The sequence below is a fragment of the Ornithorhynchus anatinus genome, chromosome 1 (genome assembly GCF_004115215.2).
Source record: "Ornithorhynchus anatinus isolate Pmale09 chromosome 1, mOrnAna1.pri.v4, whole genome shotgun sequence".
Lineage (NCBI taxonomy): Eukaryota > Metazoa > Chordata > Mammalia > Monotremata > Ornithorhynchidae > Ornithorhynchus > Ornithorhynchus anatinus.
In genome coordinates this window covers 164,710,527-164,727,946 of record NC_041728.1, presented here as the reverse complement: position 1 = coordinate 164,727,946, position 17,420 = coordinate 164,710,527, and the positions used below count along the sequence as shown (strand labels likewise).

General features: G+C 51.9%; 1 protein-coding gene across 2 annotated transcripts; it reads left to right on the top strand.

Moving 5' to 3' along the window:
- The first annotated feature begins 20 nt into the window (after positions 1–20).
- LOC114813152 (centrosomal protein of 19 kDa-like) lies at positions 21–11,119 on the top strand. Of its 2 annotated transcripts, XM_029068328.2 has the most exons (4): positions 21–97; positions 4,337–4,409; positions 7,823–8,023; positions 10,589–11,119. In XM_029068328.2, the coding sequence occupies exons 3-4, from the start codon at positions 7,897–7,899 to the stop codon at positions 10,951–10,953; spliced, it is 492 nt and encodes a 163-aa protein (XP_028924161.1). In that variant the 5' UTR covers positions 21–97; positions 4,337–4,409; positions 7,823–7,896; the 3' UTR covers positions 10,954–11,119. The 2 variants fall into 2 exon arrangements, with proteins under 2 accessions (XP_028924161.1, XP_028924170.1); XM_029068337.2 differs by lacking the exons at positions 21–97; positions 4,337–4,409 and adding an exon at positions 6,718–6,845.
- Positions 11,120–17,420: the final 6,301 nt, after the last annotated feature.

Here is a 17,420-nt window from a genome sequence, read left to right as displayed (position 1 = left end):
TCCTTCCCTCCCTCCTCGGGGCGCAGGTAGGGCGCATGCGCGCCCCGCCCCGTTCCCACGGCCTCGTCGAAGCCGAGCGGGCCATGGAGGACTGGAGGTAGGCGACCCTCTGTCCTCCCCAGGGACCCGCCGGCGAAGACGTTTTATTAAGACGTTTATTATTAATAAAATAAGACTTTTATTATTAATAAAATAAAGACTTTTATTAATAATAATGTTGGTCTTCGTTAGACTGTAAGCCCCCGATTAGACAGTAAACCCATCAATGGGCAGGGACTGTGTCTATCAGTTACCGATTTGTCCATTCCAAGCGTTTAGTACAGTGCTCTGCACATAGTAAGCGCTCAATAAATACTATTGAATGAATGAATGAGAAGCAAAGGAGCTCGGCGGCAAGAGCCCGGCCCGTGGGGGTCAGAGGTCATGGGTTCTAATCATAATAATGTTGGTATTTGTTAAGCGCTTACTATGTGCAGAGCGCTGGTCTAAGCGCTGAGGGAGATACAGGGTTATCAGGTTGTCCCCCGTGAGGCTCACAGACTTCATCCCCATTTTAATAATAATAATGTTGGGTATTTGTTAAGCGCTTACTATGTGCAGAGCATTGGTCTAAGCGCTGGGGGAGATACAGGGTCCTCAGGCTGTCCCACGTGGGGCTCACAGTCTTAATCTCCATTTTAATAATAATAATAATAATGTTGGTATTTGTTAAGCGCTTACTATGTGCAGAGCACTGGTCTAAGCACTGAGGGAGATACAGTGTCATCAGGTTGTCCCACGTGAGGCTCACAGACTTCATCCCCATTTTAATAATAATAATAATAAAGTTGGTATTTGTTAAGCACTTACTACGGGCAGAGCACTGGTCTAAGCCCTGGGGGAGATACAGGGTCATCAGGCTGTCCCACGTGGGGCTCACAGTCTTAATCTCCATTTTAATAATAATAATAATAATGTTGGTATTTGTTAAGCGCTTACTATGTGCAGAGTACTGGTCTAAGGGCTGGGGGAGATACAGGGTCATCACGCTGTCCCACGTGGGGCTCACAGTCTTAATCTCCATTTTTATAATAATAATGTTGGTATTTGTTAAGCGTTTACTATGTGCGGAGCACTGGTCTAAGCGCTGGGGGAGATACAGGGTCATCAGGTAGTCCCATGTGGGGCTCACAGTCTTCATCTCCATTTCAATAATAATAAATCTAATCCCCGCTCTGCCCCTTACCATCGGTGTGACTTTGGACCAGTCACTTCTCTGGGCCTCAGTGACCTCATCTGGAAAAGGGGCACTAATAATAATAATAATGTTGGTATTTGTTAAGCGCTTACTATGTGCAGAGCACTGTTCTAAACGCTGGGGGAGATCCAAGGTAATCTGGCTGTCCCACGTGGGACTCACAGTCTTCATCCCCATTTGACAGATGAGGGAACTGAGGCACAGAGAAGTTAGGTGACTTGCCCACAGTCACACAGCTGACAAGCGGCGGAGCCGGGATTAGAACCCATAACCTAACGTTGGTATTTGTTAAGTGCTTACTCTGTGCAGAGCACTGTCCTAAGCGCTGGGGGAGATCCAGGGTAATCAGGTTGTCCCACATGAGGCTCAGTCTTCGTCTTCATTTTACAGATGAGGTAACTGGTGCTCAGAGAAGTGAAGTGACTTGCCAACAGTCCCACAGCTGACAAGTGGCAGAGCCGGGATTAGAACCCACAACCTCTGACTCCCAAGCGCGGGCTCTTTCCACCGAGCCACGCTGCTTCTCTAACCATCGGGGTGACTTTGGACAAGTCACTTCACTTCTCTGGGCCTCGGTCACCTCATCTGGAAAATGGGCATTAATAATAATAATAATGCTGGTACTTGTTAAGCGCTTACTATGTGCAGAGCACCGTTCTAAGCGCTGGGGGAGATCCAGGGTAATCGGGTTGTCCCACGTGAGGCTCACAGTCTTCATGCCCATTTGACAGATGAGGGAACTGAGGCCCAGAGAAGTGAAGTGACTTGCCCACAGTCACGCAGCTGGCAGGCGGCGGAGCCGGGATTCGAACCCATGAACTCTGACTCCCAAACCCAGGCTCTTGCCACTAAGCCAAGCTATAGCTGGTACTGCGTGCAGAGCACTCTACTGCCTCTACCATCCCCCTTCACCTCTCCGCAGCTTAACCCTCTTTCCCCCCATCTCCCTCCGCTCCTCCCCCTCTCCCTTCCCCTCGGCACCGTACTCGTCCGCTCGACTGTATCTATTTTCATCACCCTATTTATTTCGTCAACGAAATGTCCATCGCCTCGATTCTATTTAGTCGCCGTCGTTTTTACGAGACGTTCTTCCCCTCGACTCTATTTATCGCCGTCGTCCTCGTCCGTCCGTCTCCCCCGATCGGACCGTGAGCCCGTCGGACGGCGGGGACCGTCTCTATCTGTTGCCGACTCGTTCGTTCCGAGCGCTTAGTACAGTGCTCTGCACATAGTAAGTGCTCAATAAATACTATTGAATGAATACTGAGCGCTTGGCGGAGCACAGTGCCAGAGTAAAGAGCCCATTCCCTGGTCCTAGTGCCCTGAAAGACAGTGTGGGGGAGTAGAGATGTGGACAGGGAAGGGGGAAGCCCTGCTCCTTAAGGAAAAATTGACTGCCAGGGAGACTGACGATTGGAAATCTGATTTCCCCCCTTCACCTCTCCGCAGCTGAACCCTCTCCTCCCCCCTTTCCCTCTCCTCCTCCCCCTCTCCCGTCCCACCCCCTCAGCGCTGTACTCGGCCGCTCGACCGTATATATCTTCATCACCCTATTTATTTCGTTTAATGAGATGTACATCACCCCGATTCTATTTGTCTGCCATCGTTTTTATGAGACGTTCCTCCCCTCGACTCTATTTAATGCCATTGTTTTTGTCTGCCCGTCTCCCCCGATCAGACCGTGAGCCCGTCAGAGGGCAGGGACTGTCCCTATCTGTTACCGATTTGTACATTCCAAGGGCTTAGTACAGTGCTCTGCACATAGTAAGCGCTCAATAAATACTACTGAACGAATGAATGAAATCTAGTTTAATAACGATGGTTTACGGGCCCTAAACTCACTGTGGGCGTCCAACCTGTCTGCTAACTCTGTTGCACTGTTTATTACAGAGAAGCAGCACGGCCCAGTGACTAGAGCGCAGACCTGGGAGTCGGAAGGTCGTGGGTTCCAATTCCGGCTCCGCCGCTTGCCCGCGGTGTGGCCTTGGGCCGGTCACTTCACTTCTCCGGGCCTCAGTTCCCTCTTCTGTAAAATGGGGATGAAGGCTGTGAGCCCCACGTGGGACAACCTGATTACTTTGTGTCTACCCCCGTGACGACGATGATGGCATCTGTTAAGTGCTTACTAGGTGCCGGGCACTAGCGCTGGGGTAGTATAAGGTAATCAGGGTGCCCCACATAGGCCTCACAGACTTCATCCCCATTTTACAGATGAGGGAACTGAGGCCTAGAGAACTTCAGTGACTTACCCAAGGTCCCACAGCTGACAGGTGGCCGAAGCAGGATTAGAATCCACGACCTCTGGCTCCCAAGCCCGTGCACTTTCTCCACTGAGCCACGCTGCTTCTCTGCTTCTCGGTGCTTAGAACAGTGCTTGGCACATAGTACGCGCCTAACAAATACCATTATTATTATTATTATTTGTAGCGGCACCTCACGCCCTACTTCCCTGCACGCTTCCTGTGCCAAAAGAGTAGCGGTCAATGCCTGAGCGGGAAAAACTCAGTGGGGCCCCATTTTTCCATCATGGTCGTGCAACCCCCATCGCCACCGCCACCCATTCAATTCATGCGGTCGTATTTACGGAGCGCTTACCATGTGCAGAGCACTGTACTGAGCGCTTGGAATGGACAATTAGGCAACGGATGGAGACCATCCCTGCCCAATAACGGGCTTACAGTCTAGAAGAGGGGAGACAGACCACAAAACAAAGCAAGTAGTCTGGCGTAGATATCATCAAGATAAATAGAATCATCTCCAAATATCTGGGGGTTAAATCAGTCGTAGCTTTTAAGCGCTTACTATACTAAGCGCTTAAATCAGGCGAAGCATCCTGGCCTCGTGGAAACAGCACAGGTTTGGGAGATCCCTGCGCTGCCACTTATTTGCCTACTTTGTGACCCAGGGCAAGTCATTTAACCTCTCTGAGTGGCGGTTTCCTCTTCTATAAATGGGGATTCAAAATTCATTCATTCAATCGTATTTATTGAGCGCTTACTCTGTGCAGAGCACCGTACTAAGCGCTTGGAATGGACAGTTCGGCAACAGAGACGGTCCCTGCCCAATGACGGACTCAATATCTTTTCTCCCTCCTTTTAGACTGTGAGCCCCATATTGGGCAGAGACTGACCTGATCATCTTGGATCTACCCCAGCGTTTAATGCAGCGCTTGGTACGTAGTAAGCTCTTAACAGACGCCACAGTTATAACAGCTCTTATTGTCTGATTGGTTCTCCTCTACTCTTTCCACCTTCCTCCACCCCAATCTAGACCCTGAGCCCGTCGTTGGGCGGGGCCTGTCTCTATCTGTTGCCGAATTGTACTTTCCAAGTGCTTATTACAGTGCTCGCACACAGTAAGCGCTCAATAAATGCGATCGAATGCATGAATCACTGACAGTTTATAAAAGGGTAGAGAGAAGTGAACAAAGACGACACCTTTAACCTGTACCGTTCTTAATTCTCTCAGTTCCTTTAGGCACACTGGACAAGTGGGCAGCCCATTCGTTCAGTCGTATTTATGGAGCGCTTACTGGGTGCAGAACGCTGTACTAACCGCTTCCAAGACCTCTGATTCTCTCCTTTGGTTAGCCCCTTAACGTCCATCCCTCCGTAGTATTTATTGAACTCCTCCTAGGTGTCTAACCCTCTACTGAGCATTCGGGAGGCTATAACTGAATTAGTTGAGAGTCGAAAGGTTTTCTACGGGAGTCCTGGGGGAGGTGGGGTGAACACCCAAGTGTTGAGGTGATGTAGTAAACCGAAATGGCAGTTGGAGGGAATTCAGGGTGGAGAGGATAAAAATTAATCGGGGAAGGCTTCCTGGAGGGGATGTAATTTCAGAAGTACTTCAGAGATGGGGCGGAGTAGGATCTGCCGCATGTGGAAGGAGAGGAAGTTCCAGGTAGGAGGGAGGGGTTTTGAATAAGAGATCGAGGGCAGGAGAAATGAGGAAGAGGTTCAGTGAGTAGGTTGGCATGGTTGGAACTTGTTATTGCACCACAGAGGTGCATACAGAGTAATAATAATAGTAATAATGGTGTTTGTTAAGTGCTTATTATGAGTCAAGCGCTGTTCTAAGCCCTGAGGTAGACACAAGCTAACAATAATAATGATGTTGGTATTTGTTAAGCGCTTACTATGTGCAGAGCACTGTTCTAAGCGCTAGGGGAGACACAGGGGAATCAGGTTGTCCCACGTGGGGCTCACGGTCTTCATCCCCATTTTACAGATGAGGTAACTGAGGCCCAGAGAAGTGCAGTGACTTGCCCACACTCACACAGCCGACAAGTGGCCGAGCTGGGATTCGAACCCATGACCCCTGACTCCAAAGCCCGGGCTCTTTCCACTGAGCCACGCTGCTTCTCCAATCAGGTCGGACACGGTCCCTTGGCCCACGCGGGGCTCACGGTCTTCACCCCGTTTTACAGATGAGGTGACTGAGGCATAGAGAAGGGAAGCGGCTTGCCCGAGGTCACACAGCGGGCATGTGGCGGAGCCGGGATTAGAACCCGGGTCCTTCCCGACTGCCAGGCCCGGGCTGTGGCCACTCCGCCATGCTGCTTTCGCATGCAATGTAGGGGTAGGTACCGAGCGAGAGAAAACTATAGAGCCGATTCCCGGAGGTAGGGGTGGGAAGGTAAAGGTCACTGTCAGGTTTTCCTGACAGAGACGGGCGTCTGCTCTATTCCCGACTCCGCCACTCGTCAGCCGGGTGACCTTGGGCAAGTCATTTAACTTCTCTGGGCCTCAGTGACCTCCTCTGTAAAATGGGGATGAAGACCGTGAGCCCCACGTGGGACAACCTGATTACCTTGTATCTACCAGCGTGGCTCAGTGGAAAGAGCCCGGGCTTCGGAGTCAGAGGTCATGAGTTCGACTCCCGGCTCCGCCCCTTGGCAACTGTGTGACTGTGGGCGAGTCACTTCACTTCTCTGGGCCTCAGTGACCTCATCTGGAAAATGGGGGTTAACCGTGAGCCTCACGTGGGACGACCCGACGACCCTGTATCTACCCCAGCGCTTAGAACAGTGCTCTGCACACAGTAAGCGCTTAACAAATACCAACACTTAGAACAGTGCTTGGCCCATAGTAAGCGCTTAACAAATACCAGCATCTTCATTATTATTGGTCAAGAGGTCCCGTCCCAGAGTGACCGGCTTTTTGGGATCTGTAGTGTTTTGGCTTCCCCGATTCAACCTTTCCTCCCATGCCCGGCCCTGCCTCCTGAGCGTCAGTCTCCCCAAGGCAAGGGACCGAGTCTTGTCTGTCCTTTTATAATAATAATAATAATAATATCTGTTAAGCACGTACTGTGTGCCAGGCACCGTACTAAGCGCTGGGGTATATTCAAGCTAATCGGGTGGGACACGGTCCATGTCCCATGTGGGACTCACGGTCTTTATCCCCACTTTGCAGATGAGGTAACAGAGGCCCAGAGGAGTGAAATGACCTGCCCAAGATCACGCAGCAGACACGTGGCGGAGCCGGGATTAGAGATCTTTCCCCAGCTCTTCGTACAGTGCTTTGCACTTGAAACCCACCGAATGAACCATTAGTCAATTCAACACAGACCCTGCCTTTTTGTCGTGGTCGAAGCAAATCAATCAGTCAGTCGTATTTATTGAGCGCTTACTGGGTGTAGAACGCCGTACCGAGCACTGGGGAGGGTGCGATATAACAGACACACCCTCTGCCCACAGGCTTGTAATCTAGAGGGGGAGACGGACGATAACATAAATAAATGTAATATTATGAATGAATCGCCACTGCTGAGTCAGTCCTCAACTCCAGGTGGGTTGGACGATATCAGTCGATCAGTGGTATTTATTGAGCGCTTACTCTGTGCAGGGCAGTCAGTCAATTTTACGTATCGAGCACACACTGTGTGCAGAGCACTGTACTAAGTGCTTGGGAGAGTACAACACAGCAATATAAAAGACACATTCCCTGCCCACAGTGAGCCTGCATAGTAGAGCACGGGTTGGGGAGTCAGAGGTCGTGGGTTCTAATTCCGCCTCCGCCACTTGTCAGCTGTGTGGCTTTGGGCAAGTCACTTCACTTCTCTGGGCCTCAGTTCCCTCATCTGTAAAATGGGGATGAAGACCGTGAGCCCCACGTGGGACAACCTGATGACCTGGTAATAATGATGTAAAAATGCTGGTATCTGTTAAGCGCTTACTATGTGCCGAGCACCGTTCTAAGCGCTGGGGGAGATACAGGGTCATCAGGTTGTCCCACATGAGGCTCACGGTCAATCCCCATTTTACAGATGCGGGAACTGAGGCCCAGAGAAGTGAAGTGACTCGCCCACAGTCACACAGCTGACAAGTGGCAGAGCCGGGCTTCGAACGCGTGACCTCTGACTCCCAAGCCCGGGCTCTTTCCGCTGAGCCACGTGCTCAGCACATAGTAAGCGCTTAACAGATTCCATCATCAACATCATCATTATTATTATTCTAGCTCAAAGTAAGTTTTTGAGGAGGGTTTTCCCCCCAAAACCAGATTAGGCTAGTTGGGTCCGCAGCTGATCTCGTATTGTACTTTATGGGATTGCAAACCTAGAAAGGCTCCTTGTCTTTGGCAGGGATCGGGGAATCAGTCGGCGATCTCATTTCCGTCCCATTTCCCCTCGCTGAGCGAGCAGCAGGGATCGTCGGGATGTACACCGCCAAAAAGTGTGGAATTCGATTCCAGCCTCCGGCCATCATCCTCATCTACGAAGCGGAGGCGACGAGCAAAGTTCGACAGCGCATCATGCCCGTCCGAAACTTTTCCAAATATTCCGGTACGTGTTTTCATCTCGTAACTTTAGATTCTCTCCCTTCCCCCATCCGCCACCACCTTCTTCTGCGTTTTAAAATATTAAAGAAGGAATCGAGCGGTCTCGTGCCTTTTAGGGCGTATTCCTTCGCGCGTGTACAACCTCAGGATTTTCTAGGCAGCAGAAGTATTCAGAAGATGGATAATTCTATCTTTTTTCGATGGTGTCTGTTAAGCGCTCGCCATGTGCCAGGCCCTGTCCTAAGCACTGGGGTAGATACGTGCCGATCAGGTTGGACGCGGTCCACGTCCCGCATTTCACCCAGTGAGCGCTTACTGTGTGCGGAGCGCTGTACTAAGCGCTTGGAAATGGGGCTCGCGGTCTTAATCCATTTTCCAGATGAGGGAACTGAGGCCCAGAGAAGTGAAGTTACTCGCCCAAGGTCACACAGCCGACAAAGGACAGAGCCGGGTCCCTCTGACTTCCAGGCCTGTGCTCTAACCATTAGGCCACATTTCTTCTCTTCCCCAGTTGTAAGCGCTAAGGAGACGTCAAACCCGGCAGTGGGGCAAGAATAAGGCAAGAGAACAAGTAATAGTAATAATCACGGTATTCGTTAAGCGCTTATTATGTGCCAGGCACCGTACTCAGCGCTGGGGTGAATTCAGGCCAATCGGATTGGACCCAGTCCCTGTCCCAAATGGGGCTCACAGTTTCAGTCCCCACTTTGCAGATGCGGTCACGAGGCCCGGAGAAGTGAATTGACTTGCCCAAGGTCACACAGCAGATGTGTGGCGGAGCCGGGATTAGAACCCATGACCTCTGACTCCCAGGCCCGTCCTCTGCAAAGCCCCTCCTCCTCCACTCCTCACCCCGAATTGTAGAACAGAGCTGAAAAAGGTAAAGGGACCGTTCTTCTTTTGAAGGGGAAACAAGGGTAACAGGGTATTGCTTAGAAATCAAAGAAGCCAGGTGGGTCATTCATTCATTCAGTCAGTCGGTCGTATTTACTGAGCGCTTACTGTGTGCAGAGCACTGTACTAAGCGCTTAGAAAGTACAGTTCGGCCACAGATAGAGACCATCCCTACCCAACAACCGGCTCACGGTCTAGAAGCGGAGAGACGGACAACCAAAGAAACAAGTGGACAGGCATCGATAGCATCAAAATAAATCAATAGAATTATAGATCTAGACATATTAATAAAATAAGTAGAATGATAAATATGTGCATATATACAGAAGTGCTGTGGGGAGGCGGGTAGAGCAGAGGGAGGGAGTAGGGGCGGTGGGGAGGGGGGTGATTCCTTGCCTGCAAACCTTGAGTGATCACATAATAATAATAATGTTGGTATCTGTTAAGCGCTCACTATGTGCCGAGCACTGTTCTAAGCGCTGGGGTAGACACGCGGGAATCAGGTCGTCCCACGTGGGGCTCACGGTCTTCATCCCCATTTTACAGATGAGGTAACTGAGACACCGAGGAGTGAAGCGACTTGCCCAAAGTCACACAGCCGACAAGTGGCAGAGCTGGGATTCGAACCCGTGACCTCTGACTCCAAAGCCCATGCTCTTCCCACTGAGCCACGCTGCTTCTTCCCCAACAAGAATAATAACTGTGGTCTGTGCTAAGCGCTTCCTATGTGCCAAGCAGTACTAAGCGCCGAGGTAGGTTCAAGATCAGCGTGGCTCAGTGGAAAGAGCACGGGCTCTGGAGTCCGAGATCATGGGTTCGAATTCCGGCTCGGCCGCTTGTCGGCTGTGTGACTTGGGGCAAGTCGCTTCACCTCTCGGTGCCGCAGTTCCCTCATCTGTAAAATGGGGATGAAGACCGTGAGCCCCACGCGTGGGACATCCTGATTCCCGTGTCTACGCCAGCGCTAAGCGCTTAACAAATACCAACGTTATTGTCATCATGCCAGGCACAGTCCCCGTCCCTCAGGAGGCTCACCGTCTAAATGAGAGGTCCCGGATCCCCGTTTGACAGATGAGGAAACTGAGGGCCAGAGAAGTTAAATGGCTTGCCCGAGGTCACAAGGCAGGCCGGTGACCGAGGCGGAATCGGAACCCAGGTCCGCTGGCTCCCAGGCGCGGGCTGTACCCACGGGGCTGTGCGTTTCTGCCGACCTCCCTTCTCTTTTTGACGCTCGCTGTTTCAGAAGCTCCGTCTCTAGCCGACGGCAGTCGTCGTCATTCCCAGGGGTCGACGATGACGACGGCGTGATTCGTTTTATTATTTAAGGGAGTCGTCGTTATCGGAAGAGGCAGGCGAGTTAAGCCCAGCTCCACGTCGGTTCCGAGTACGTGGCGTAGCGGCCAGATCCCGGGCCCGGGAGTCGGAAGGTCGTGGGTTCTAACCCCGGCCCCTCCACTTGCCTGCCGCGTGACCTCGGGCGAGCCGCTTCGCTTCTCCGGGCCTCAGCGACCTCTGCGGTAAAACGGGGATTGAGACCGCGAGCCCCACGTGGGACGGGGACCGCGGCCAACCCGACGTGCTCGTCTCCGCCCCGGCGCTCAGCGCGGCGCCCGGCTCGTAGTAGGCGCTCAGCAGATGCCGCAGTTGGCCTTCCCCATTTATTTGGTTTCTGCAGACAGCAGAAGAGCCGCCGAACAGCTGAAGAATAACGTCCGGCACAAGGAGTACCTGGAGAACGTCTCCCTCCGCCAACTGGAGAAGCTCTTCGGCTACCTAAGAGGTCACCTGTGGGGACGGACGGTGGCCCAAACCACGGAACGGCCGCGGCGGGAAGCGACCGTCGATCCCGAGGAGGACCTGAACAAACTAGACGACAAGGAGCTCGCCCAGCGCAAGAGCATCATGGACGAGCTCTTTGAGAAGAATCGGCTGAAGAAGGACGACCCCAACTTCGTCTACGACGTTGAAATCGAATTCCCTCAGGACGGGCAGCTGCAGTCCTGCGGCTGGGACGCCGAGTCCGCCGACGAGGAGTTCTGATCCCGGGCCGGGGCCCGTGGGGACAACGGGAAGCGCGTGCTCGGGCAGGGGACGGAGCGGGGAGCGAAGGACCCGGAAGGACCGGGTTGGGCCGAGGGCAGAGAAGACGTACGTTCTAGGCAGGCGACACGCCACGTTGAAAAAACAGACGGCTGACGTCGTTTCACTCGTTGGCTCGTTATTTCTTGAGCGCTTACTGTGGGCAGAGCGCTGTACTGAGCGCTCGGAAAGCACAGTCCGGCAACAGGTGGAGACAATCCCTACCCAACGGCGGGCTCTCGGTCTAGGAGGGGGAGGGACGTCCACGTAGTTTCCGAGCCGTGGCCAGAGCGGTTCGACGGATTGGTGCGACCGTCTCTACGTGAACTCTACGTGGAAGCGGCGTGGCTCCGTGGAAGGAGCCCGGGCTTGGGAGTCAGAGGTGATGGGTTCGAATCCCGGCTCTGCCGCTTGTCAGCTGTGTGACCGTGGGCGAGTCGCTTCACTTCTCTGAGCCTCAGTTCCCTCATCTGTAAAATGGGGATTAACTGTGAGCCTCGCGTAGGACAACCCGATTACCCTGTACTGCCCCAGCGCTTAGAACAGTGCTCTGCACATAGTAAGCGCTTAACAAATACAAATACCAACGTTATTAAAATGGGGATGAAGACTGGGAGCCCCGTGTGGGACAACCCGATTACCTCATATCTCCCCCAGCGCTTAGAACAGTGCTCTGCACATAGTAAGCGTTTAACAAGTACCAACATCATTATTACTGTTATTTAGGGAGCACCTTACCGTGGCAGAGCACTGTACTGGGCGCTTGGGAGAGCACAGGAGACAGAGTTGGCGGCCACGTCCCTGCCCGCAACGAGCTTGCAGCCTAGAGAGGGTCCCCACCAGTTTCCCTAGGAGGGAATGACTTCCGCTGCTTGAGCAGACGTAGAGGAGCAGCGCGGCTCAGTGGAAAGGGCCCGGGCTTGGGAGTCAGAGATCGTGGTTTCGGATCCCCGGCTCTGCCGCTTGTCAGCTGTGTGACTGGATGAGTCACTTCACGGCTCCGTGCCTCAGTTACCGCGTCTGCAGAGTGGGGACTAAGACCGTGAGCCCCACGTGGGACAGCCTGATTACTTCGTTATCTACTCCAGTGCTCGGCACATAGTAAGCGCTTAACAAATACCGTTATTATTTGTAGCATCACCTGACACCCTGCCTCCCTGCACGCTTCCTTCGCAAAAGGAGCCGTGGTCAACGCCCGAGTGGGCAAAACTCTGGGGGGGGCCCCACTTTTCCGTCGTGGTCGTGCAGCTCACGTCGCCACCCGTGACTCTGCGCCAAATATCCGTGGGTTAAACAGACCTAGAAACACAATCCACTTCCTGGCGACAGCGTCACGGGGCCGCCGTTTCCCCAAGCGCCGAAGGATTCCCACACCGAGGAGGTGTGGGTTTATTCGTCCTGGACAACGGCCCTTTGTCCCAAAGGACAAGAATAATAATAGTTTTATTTAAGTGCTTGCTATGTGCCAGGCACCGTGATAAGCATTGAGGGGCGGAAAACAAGCAAATGGGGTTGGTCACAATCACTGTCCCACATGGGGCTCCCACTCTTAATCCCCATTTTCCAGATGAGGTCACTCAGGCTCAGAGGAGTGAAGTGACTTGCCCAAGGTCACGCAGATGACCGGGCGGAGGCGGGATTAGAACCCGTGACCTCCTGACTCGCAGGTCAGTCGTGGCTTGCCCCTCTGCCGGCCCCGGACCCCAAGACTCGGCCTTAGGCAGTCAGCACCATCCCCACTCACGCAGAACGCGGGAAGTCCCCGAACGTTCGATACCGTCGACCGGAGCCCCCAGATCGCATTTCAAGTGGAAGCATTGACGGCCGGAACCTATTTCCCCACGGGGCCAATGTTATAAACGGAGGATTTGGGCCCGAACAAGGTGGGATACCCTGATTTCGTTCACCAGAACTGTATAACCCATCACTTACAGATGAGTAACAGAGCGACATTAAACGTATCTGTACTGGGTCCGACCAGTTCCACGGAAGAGTAGCTGACTTTTACTTCGGTGGGGGACAGATCAACCGGTTTTACCCAATCGACTGGGACTCTTCAGTCTAGAAGGATGAATCAGTCAATCAGTGGTATTTATTGAGTGCTCCGTAGGTGCAGAGCACTGTTCTAAGAGTTGGGAGAGTACAACAGAAGAGAATAAACGGATACGTCCCCAGCCCTTAATGAGCTTCCGGTCATTAGGTCGCTATCTGCTCCTGCTTCCTGTGCAGCCCTGTTCCCCCAGAATGAGGTGACTAGCATTCTAAAGTGTTGTTTTGAACGGTATTTGTTAAGCGCTTACTCTGCGCCAGGCACCGTACTAAGCGCCAAAGTTAAACAGCGTAACATCAGAACCCTGAAGGCCTTCCAGCTTCATTTAAAAAGCGACGACTGTGTGCGGCACGGTAAAACCCCACACCTGCAAGCTCTCTCTCGTCTCGAGCCGTCTCGTCGCGACGCCACGGACGCGTCTCTCCCAGGACGCCCCACCTCCACCTGCAATCCGGTTCCGGTAGTGGATCGGTAGAGTTTTCTTGGTTAAAAATCCAGAAGCGGTTTACCGTTGCCGCCTTCCGCGCTCTGAGTCTCCGCCCTCGACTCTCTCCCGCGCCGCCGCCGCCCGGCACGGGTGAGTTTCGACTCGAAGCCGACGGCCCTCCGCTCGCCGGCCGCTGGCCCAGCCGGGAACGGGACGGACGGGCCTCTGCTCGACTCTCCCTCCCGGAGCCGAGACCGGTAGAGGACTGGAAACTCTCCGGGTGCCGTCCTGAGAGGGGCACAAGCGCACCGGGGGTGAAAATACTCACAGTGCCCTTGGCCTTGACACAAACCCTCAGTTCCCGCCCCACTAGGCCGCCACGCTCCATCACCCTCAATCCCTGCCGTGCCCTCCCTAAGGTCCACACCCGCGTCCCGTCCTGTGCGGCCGGAGCCACGGAAGCGAAGGCAAGAAGCGGCAGGGCCTCCGGAACCTGTAGGACGCCGAGAAGGCTGTGTTTGACTCTTACTGTGGTTGCGATTCTGATTAATAATAATAATTGGGGTATTTGTTAAGCGCTTACTTCACATCAGGCCCTGTAGTAATAATCTTGGTATTTGTTAAGCGCTTACTACATGCCAGGCATCGTCGCTATGATCAGAATAACGTTGGTGCTTGGCATCCAGTAAGCATTCAATTAATATCAAAATTATTATCATTAAGAGTATTTAATAATAATAACTTTAGTATTTGCTAAGCGCTTACTACATGCCAGGCACTGTAGTAATAATAATAGTCATAAAAAAGTTGGTATTTGTTCAGCGCTTACTACGTCAGGCATCGCAGTTATGATCATAATAACGTTGGTGCTTGACATCCAGTGAGCGTTCAACTAATATCAAAATTATCATCATTAAGAGTGATAATAATAATAACTATAGTATTAAGCGCTTACTACATGCCAGGCACCGTAGTTATAATAATAGTCATAAAAACGTTGGTATTTGTTAAGCACTTACTACACGCCAGGCACCGTCGTTATGATCATGATAACGTTGGTGCTTGACATCCAGTGAGCGTTCAACTAATATCAAAATTATTATCATTAAGAGTAATAATAATAACTTTAGTATTTGCTAAGCGCTTACTACATGCCAGGCACTGTAGTAATAATAATAGTCATAAAAACGTTGGTATTTGTTAAGCACTTACTACACGCCAGGCATCGTCGTCGTGATCAAGATAACGTTGGTGCTTGACATCCAGTGAGCGTTCAACTAATATCAAAATTATTATCATTAAGGGTATTTAATAATAATAATAACTTTAGTATTTGTTAAGCGCTTACTACACTCCAGGCACCGTAATAATAATAATAATAATAACGTTGGTATTTGTTAAGCGCTTACTACATGCCAGGCATTGTAATCATAATAACGTTGGTGCTTGACATCCAGTAAGCGTTCAACTAATATGAAAAATTATTATCATTAAGAGTATTTAATAATAATAATTACATTGGTATTTGTTAAGCGCTTATTATGTGCTGGGGAGGATACGAGGTAATCAGGTTGTCCCACGTGGGGCTCACAGTCTGCATCCCCATTTTACACATGAGGGAACTGAGGCCCAGAGAAGTGAAGCGACTTGCCCAAGGTCACACAGCTGACAAGTGGCGGAGCCGGGATTAGAACCCACGACCTCTGGCTCCCGAGCCCGGGCTCTTCCCACTGAGCCGCGCTGTGCTGGGGTGGATGTAAGCAAATGGGGTTGGACCCAGTCCCTGTCCCGCGCGGGGCTCACAGTCTCAACCCCCATTTTACAGATGAGGTAGCTGGGGCCCAGCGAAGCGAAGCAACTTGCCCAAGGTCACACAGCAGACAAGGGCTGCGGCCAGAATTAGAACCCAGGTCTTTGGTTCAGTTCTATTTATTGGGCGCTTGCTGCGTGCAGAGTAGGCCCGGGCTCTAGCCTCCTGGCCCTGCTGCGTTCTGCCCCGGGCGGCCGGAGGGTCTCCGGAAGACGTAGGACGCCGGGAAGGCGGCGTGTGGTTCTCGAAGTGACCGTGGATCTCTGATTTGTGAGACTTTCGGACACCGAGTCACGTGGATCCGAGAACTCTGCTCCTCCAGCCACCGATGGTTTTTTGGCATTTATCTTCGTCCTGCTATGGTTCTAGTTTTCCTTATATATCGGTCACCAGTCCCCCCCCCCAATCCACCCCTCGTTCTCGGATCGTCAATCCCTTGGGAGCCGGGCACCGGGTCTCATTCTCAAATCGTGTATTTTTTTCCCCCACCACTGGATCGGGGCTTTGCACGCGGTAGGTGCTTACTAAATAATAATATCAATCTTAATAATAATCGTTTTGATATTTGTTAAACACTTACTGGCTGCCAAGCACTGTATCAAGAACTGGGTTGAGAAGCAGCGTGGCGTCGTGGAGAGAGCCCGGGCTTGGAGTCAGAGGTCGTGGGTTCTAATCCCGGCTCCGCCACCGGTCAGCTGTGCGACTTGGAGCAAATCGCTTCACTTCTCTGGGCCGCCTCAGTTCCTTCCTCTGTAAAATGGGGATGCAGACTGTGAGCCCCAAATGGAGCAACCTGATTACCTTGTGTCTACCCCAGTGCTTAGAAGAGCGTTTGACACATATTAAGTGCTTACCAAATCCCATCATTATTATTAAATACTCTTAATAATAATTTCGATATTTGTTGAAGGCTTACCGGATGCCACGTACTGCATCGAGAACTGAGGTCGAGAAGCAACGTGGCGTAGCGGAAAGGGCCACGGGCTTGGGAGTCAGAGGTCATGGGTTCTCATCCCGGCTCCGCCACTTGTCAACCGTGTGACTTTGGGCGAGTCGCTTCACTTCCCCGTGCCTCAGTTCTCTCATCTGTAAAATGGGGATTAAGCCTGTGAGCCCCACGTGGGACAACCTGATTACCTTGTGTCTACCCCAGCGCTTAGAACAGTGCTTGCCTCATAGTAAGGGCTTAACAAATGCCATCATCATTATTCATATTATACGGTTTAAGCAGATTGGACCCGGTCCCCGCCCCACGTGGGGCTCCCGATCTAAGAGGAAGAGGAACAGATATTTTACCCCCATTTTACGGGAAAGGTAACCAAGGCACAGAGAAGTTAAGTGAATTGCCCAAGGTCACAGAGCAGACAAGTGACAGGGGCCGGGAAGAGAACTCAGGACCTCTGACTCCCACCAAGCCGTGCTGCTTCTTACTATTTCTACTGACTACGGCTGCTGCCCAACAGACTCATTTATTATTATAACGAGATTTATGAAGCACAGCCTAGCTGCCAAATGCCAGGGTAGCAACAAAATAATCAGATTGGATCCAGTCATTGTCCGATACAGGGCTCACATTCTAATAATAATAATGATGGTATTTGTTAAGCACTTATAATGTGCCAAGCACTGTTCTAATCGCTGGGGTAGATGCAAGGCAATCGGGTCGTCCCACGTGAGGCTCACCGTCTTCATCCCCATTTTACGGATAATAATAATAATAATAATGTTGGTATTTGTTAAGCGCTTACTCTGTGCAGAGCACTGTTCTGAGCGCTGGGGGAGATACAGGGTCATCAGGTCGTCCCACGTGAGGCTCACAGTTAATCCCCATTTTACAGATGAGGTCACTGCGGCCCAGAGAAGTGAAGTGACTCGCCCACGGTCACACGGCCGACAAGTGGCGGAGCCGGGAGTCGAACTCATGACCTCTCACTCCGAAGCCCAGGCTCTTTCCACTGAGCCGTAACCGAGGCCCAGAGTAGTGAAGTGACTTGCCCAGAGTCACAGCTGACAAGTGTCAGAGGCGGGATTTGAATCCATGACCTGTGACTCCCAAGCCAGGCTCTTTCCACTGAGCCAGGCCTCGCCAGCCATGAGACAGAAAAACCTGGATAAGATAATGATATTAACCGTCATTGAGG

Bases quoted from the DNA above. Each gene is read 5' to 3' on its own strand.
- LOC114813152 (XM_029068328.2), top strand. From the start codon at position 7,897: ATGTACACCGCCAAAAAGTGTGGAATTCGATTCCAGCCTCCGGCCATC. The intron at 8,024-10,588 runs GTACGTGTTTTC...TGGTTTCTGCAG, and splicing joins AAACTTTTCCAAATATTCCG to ACAGCAGAAGAGCCGCCGAA.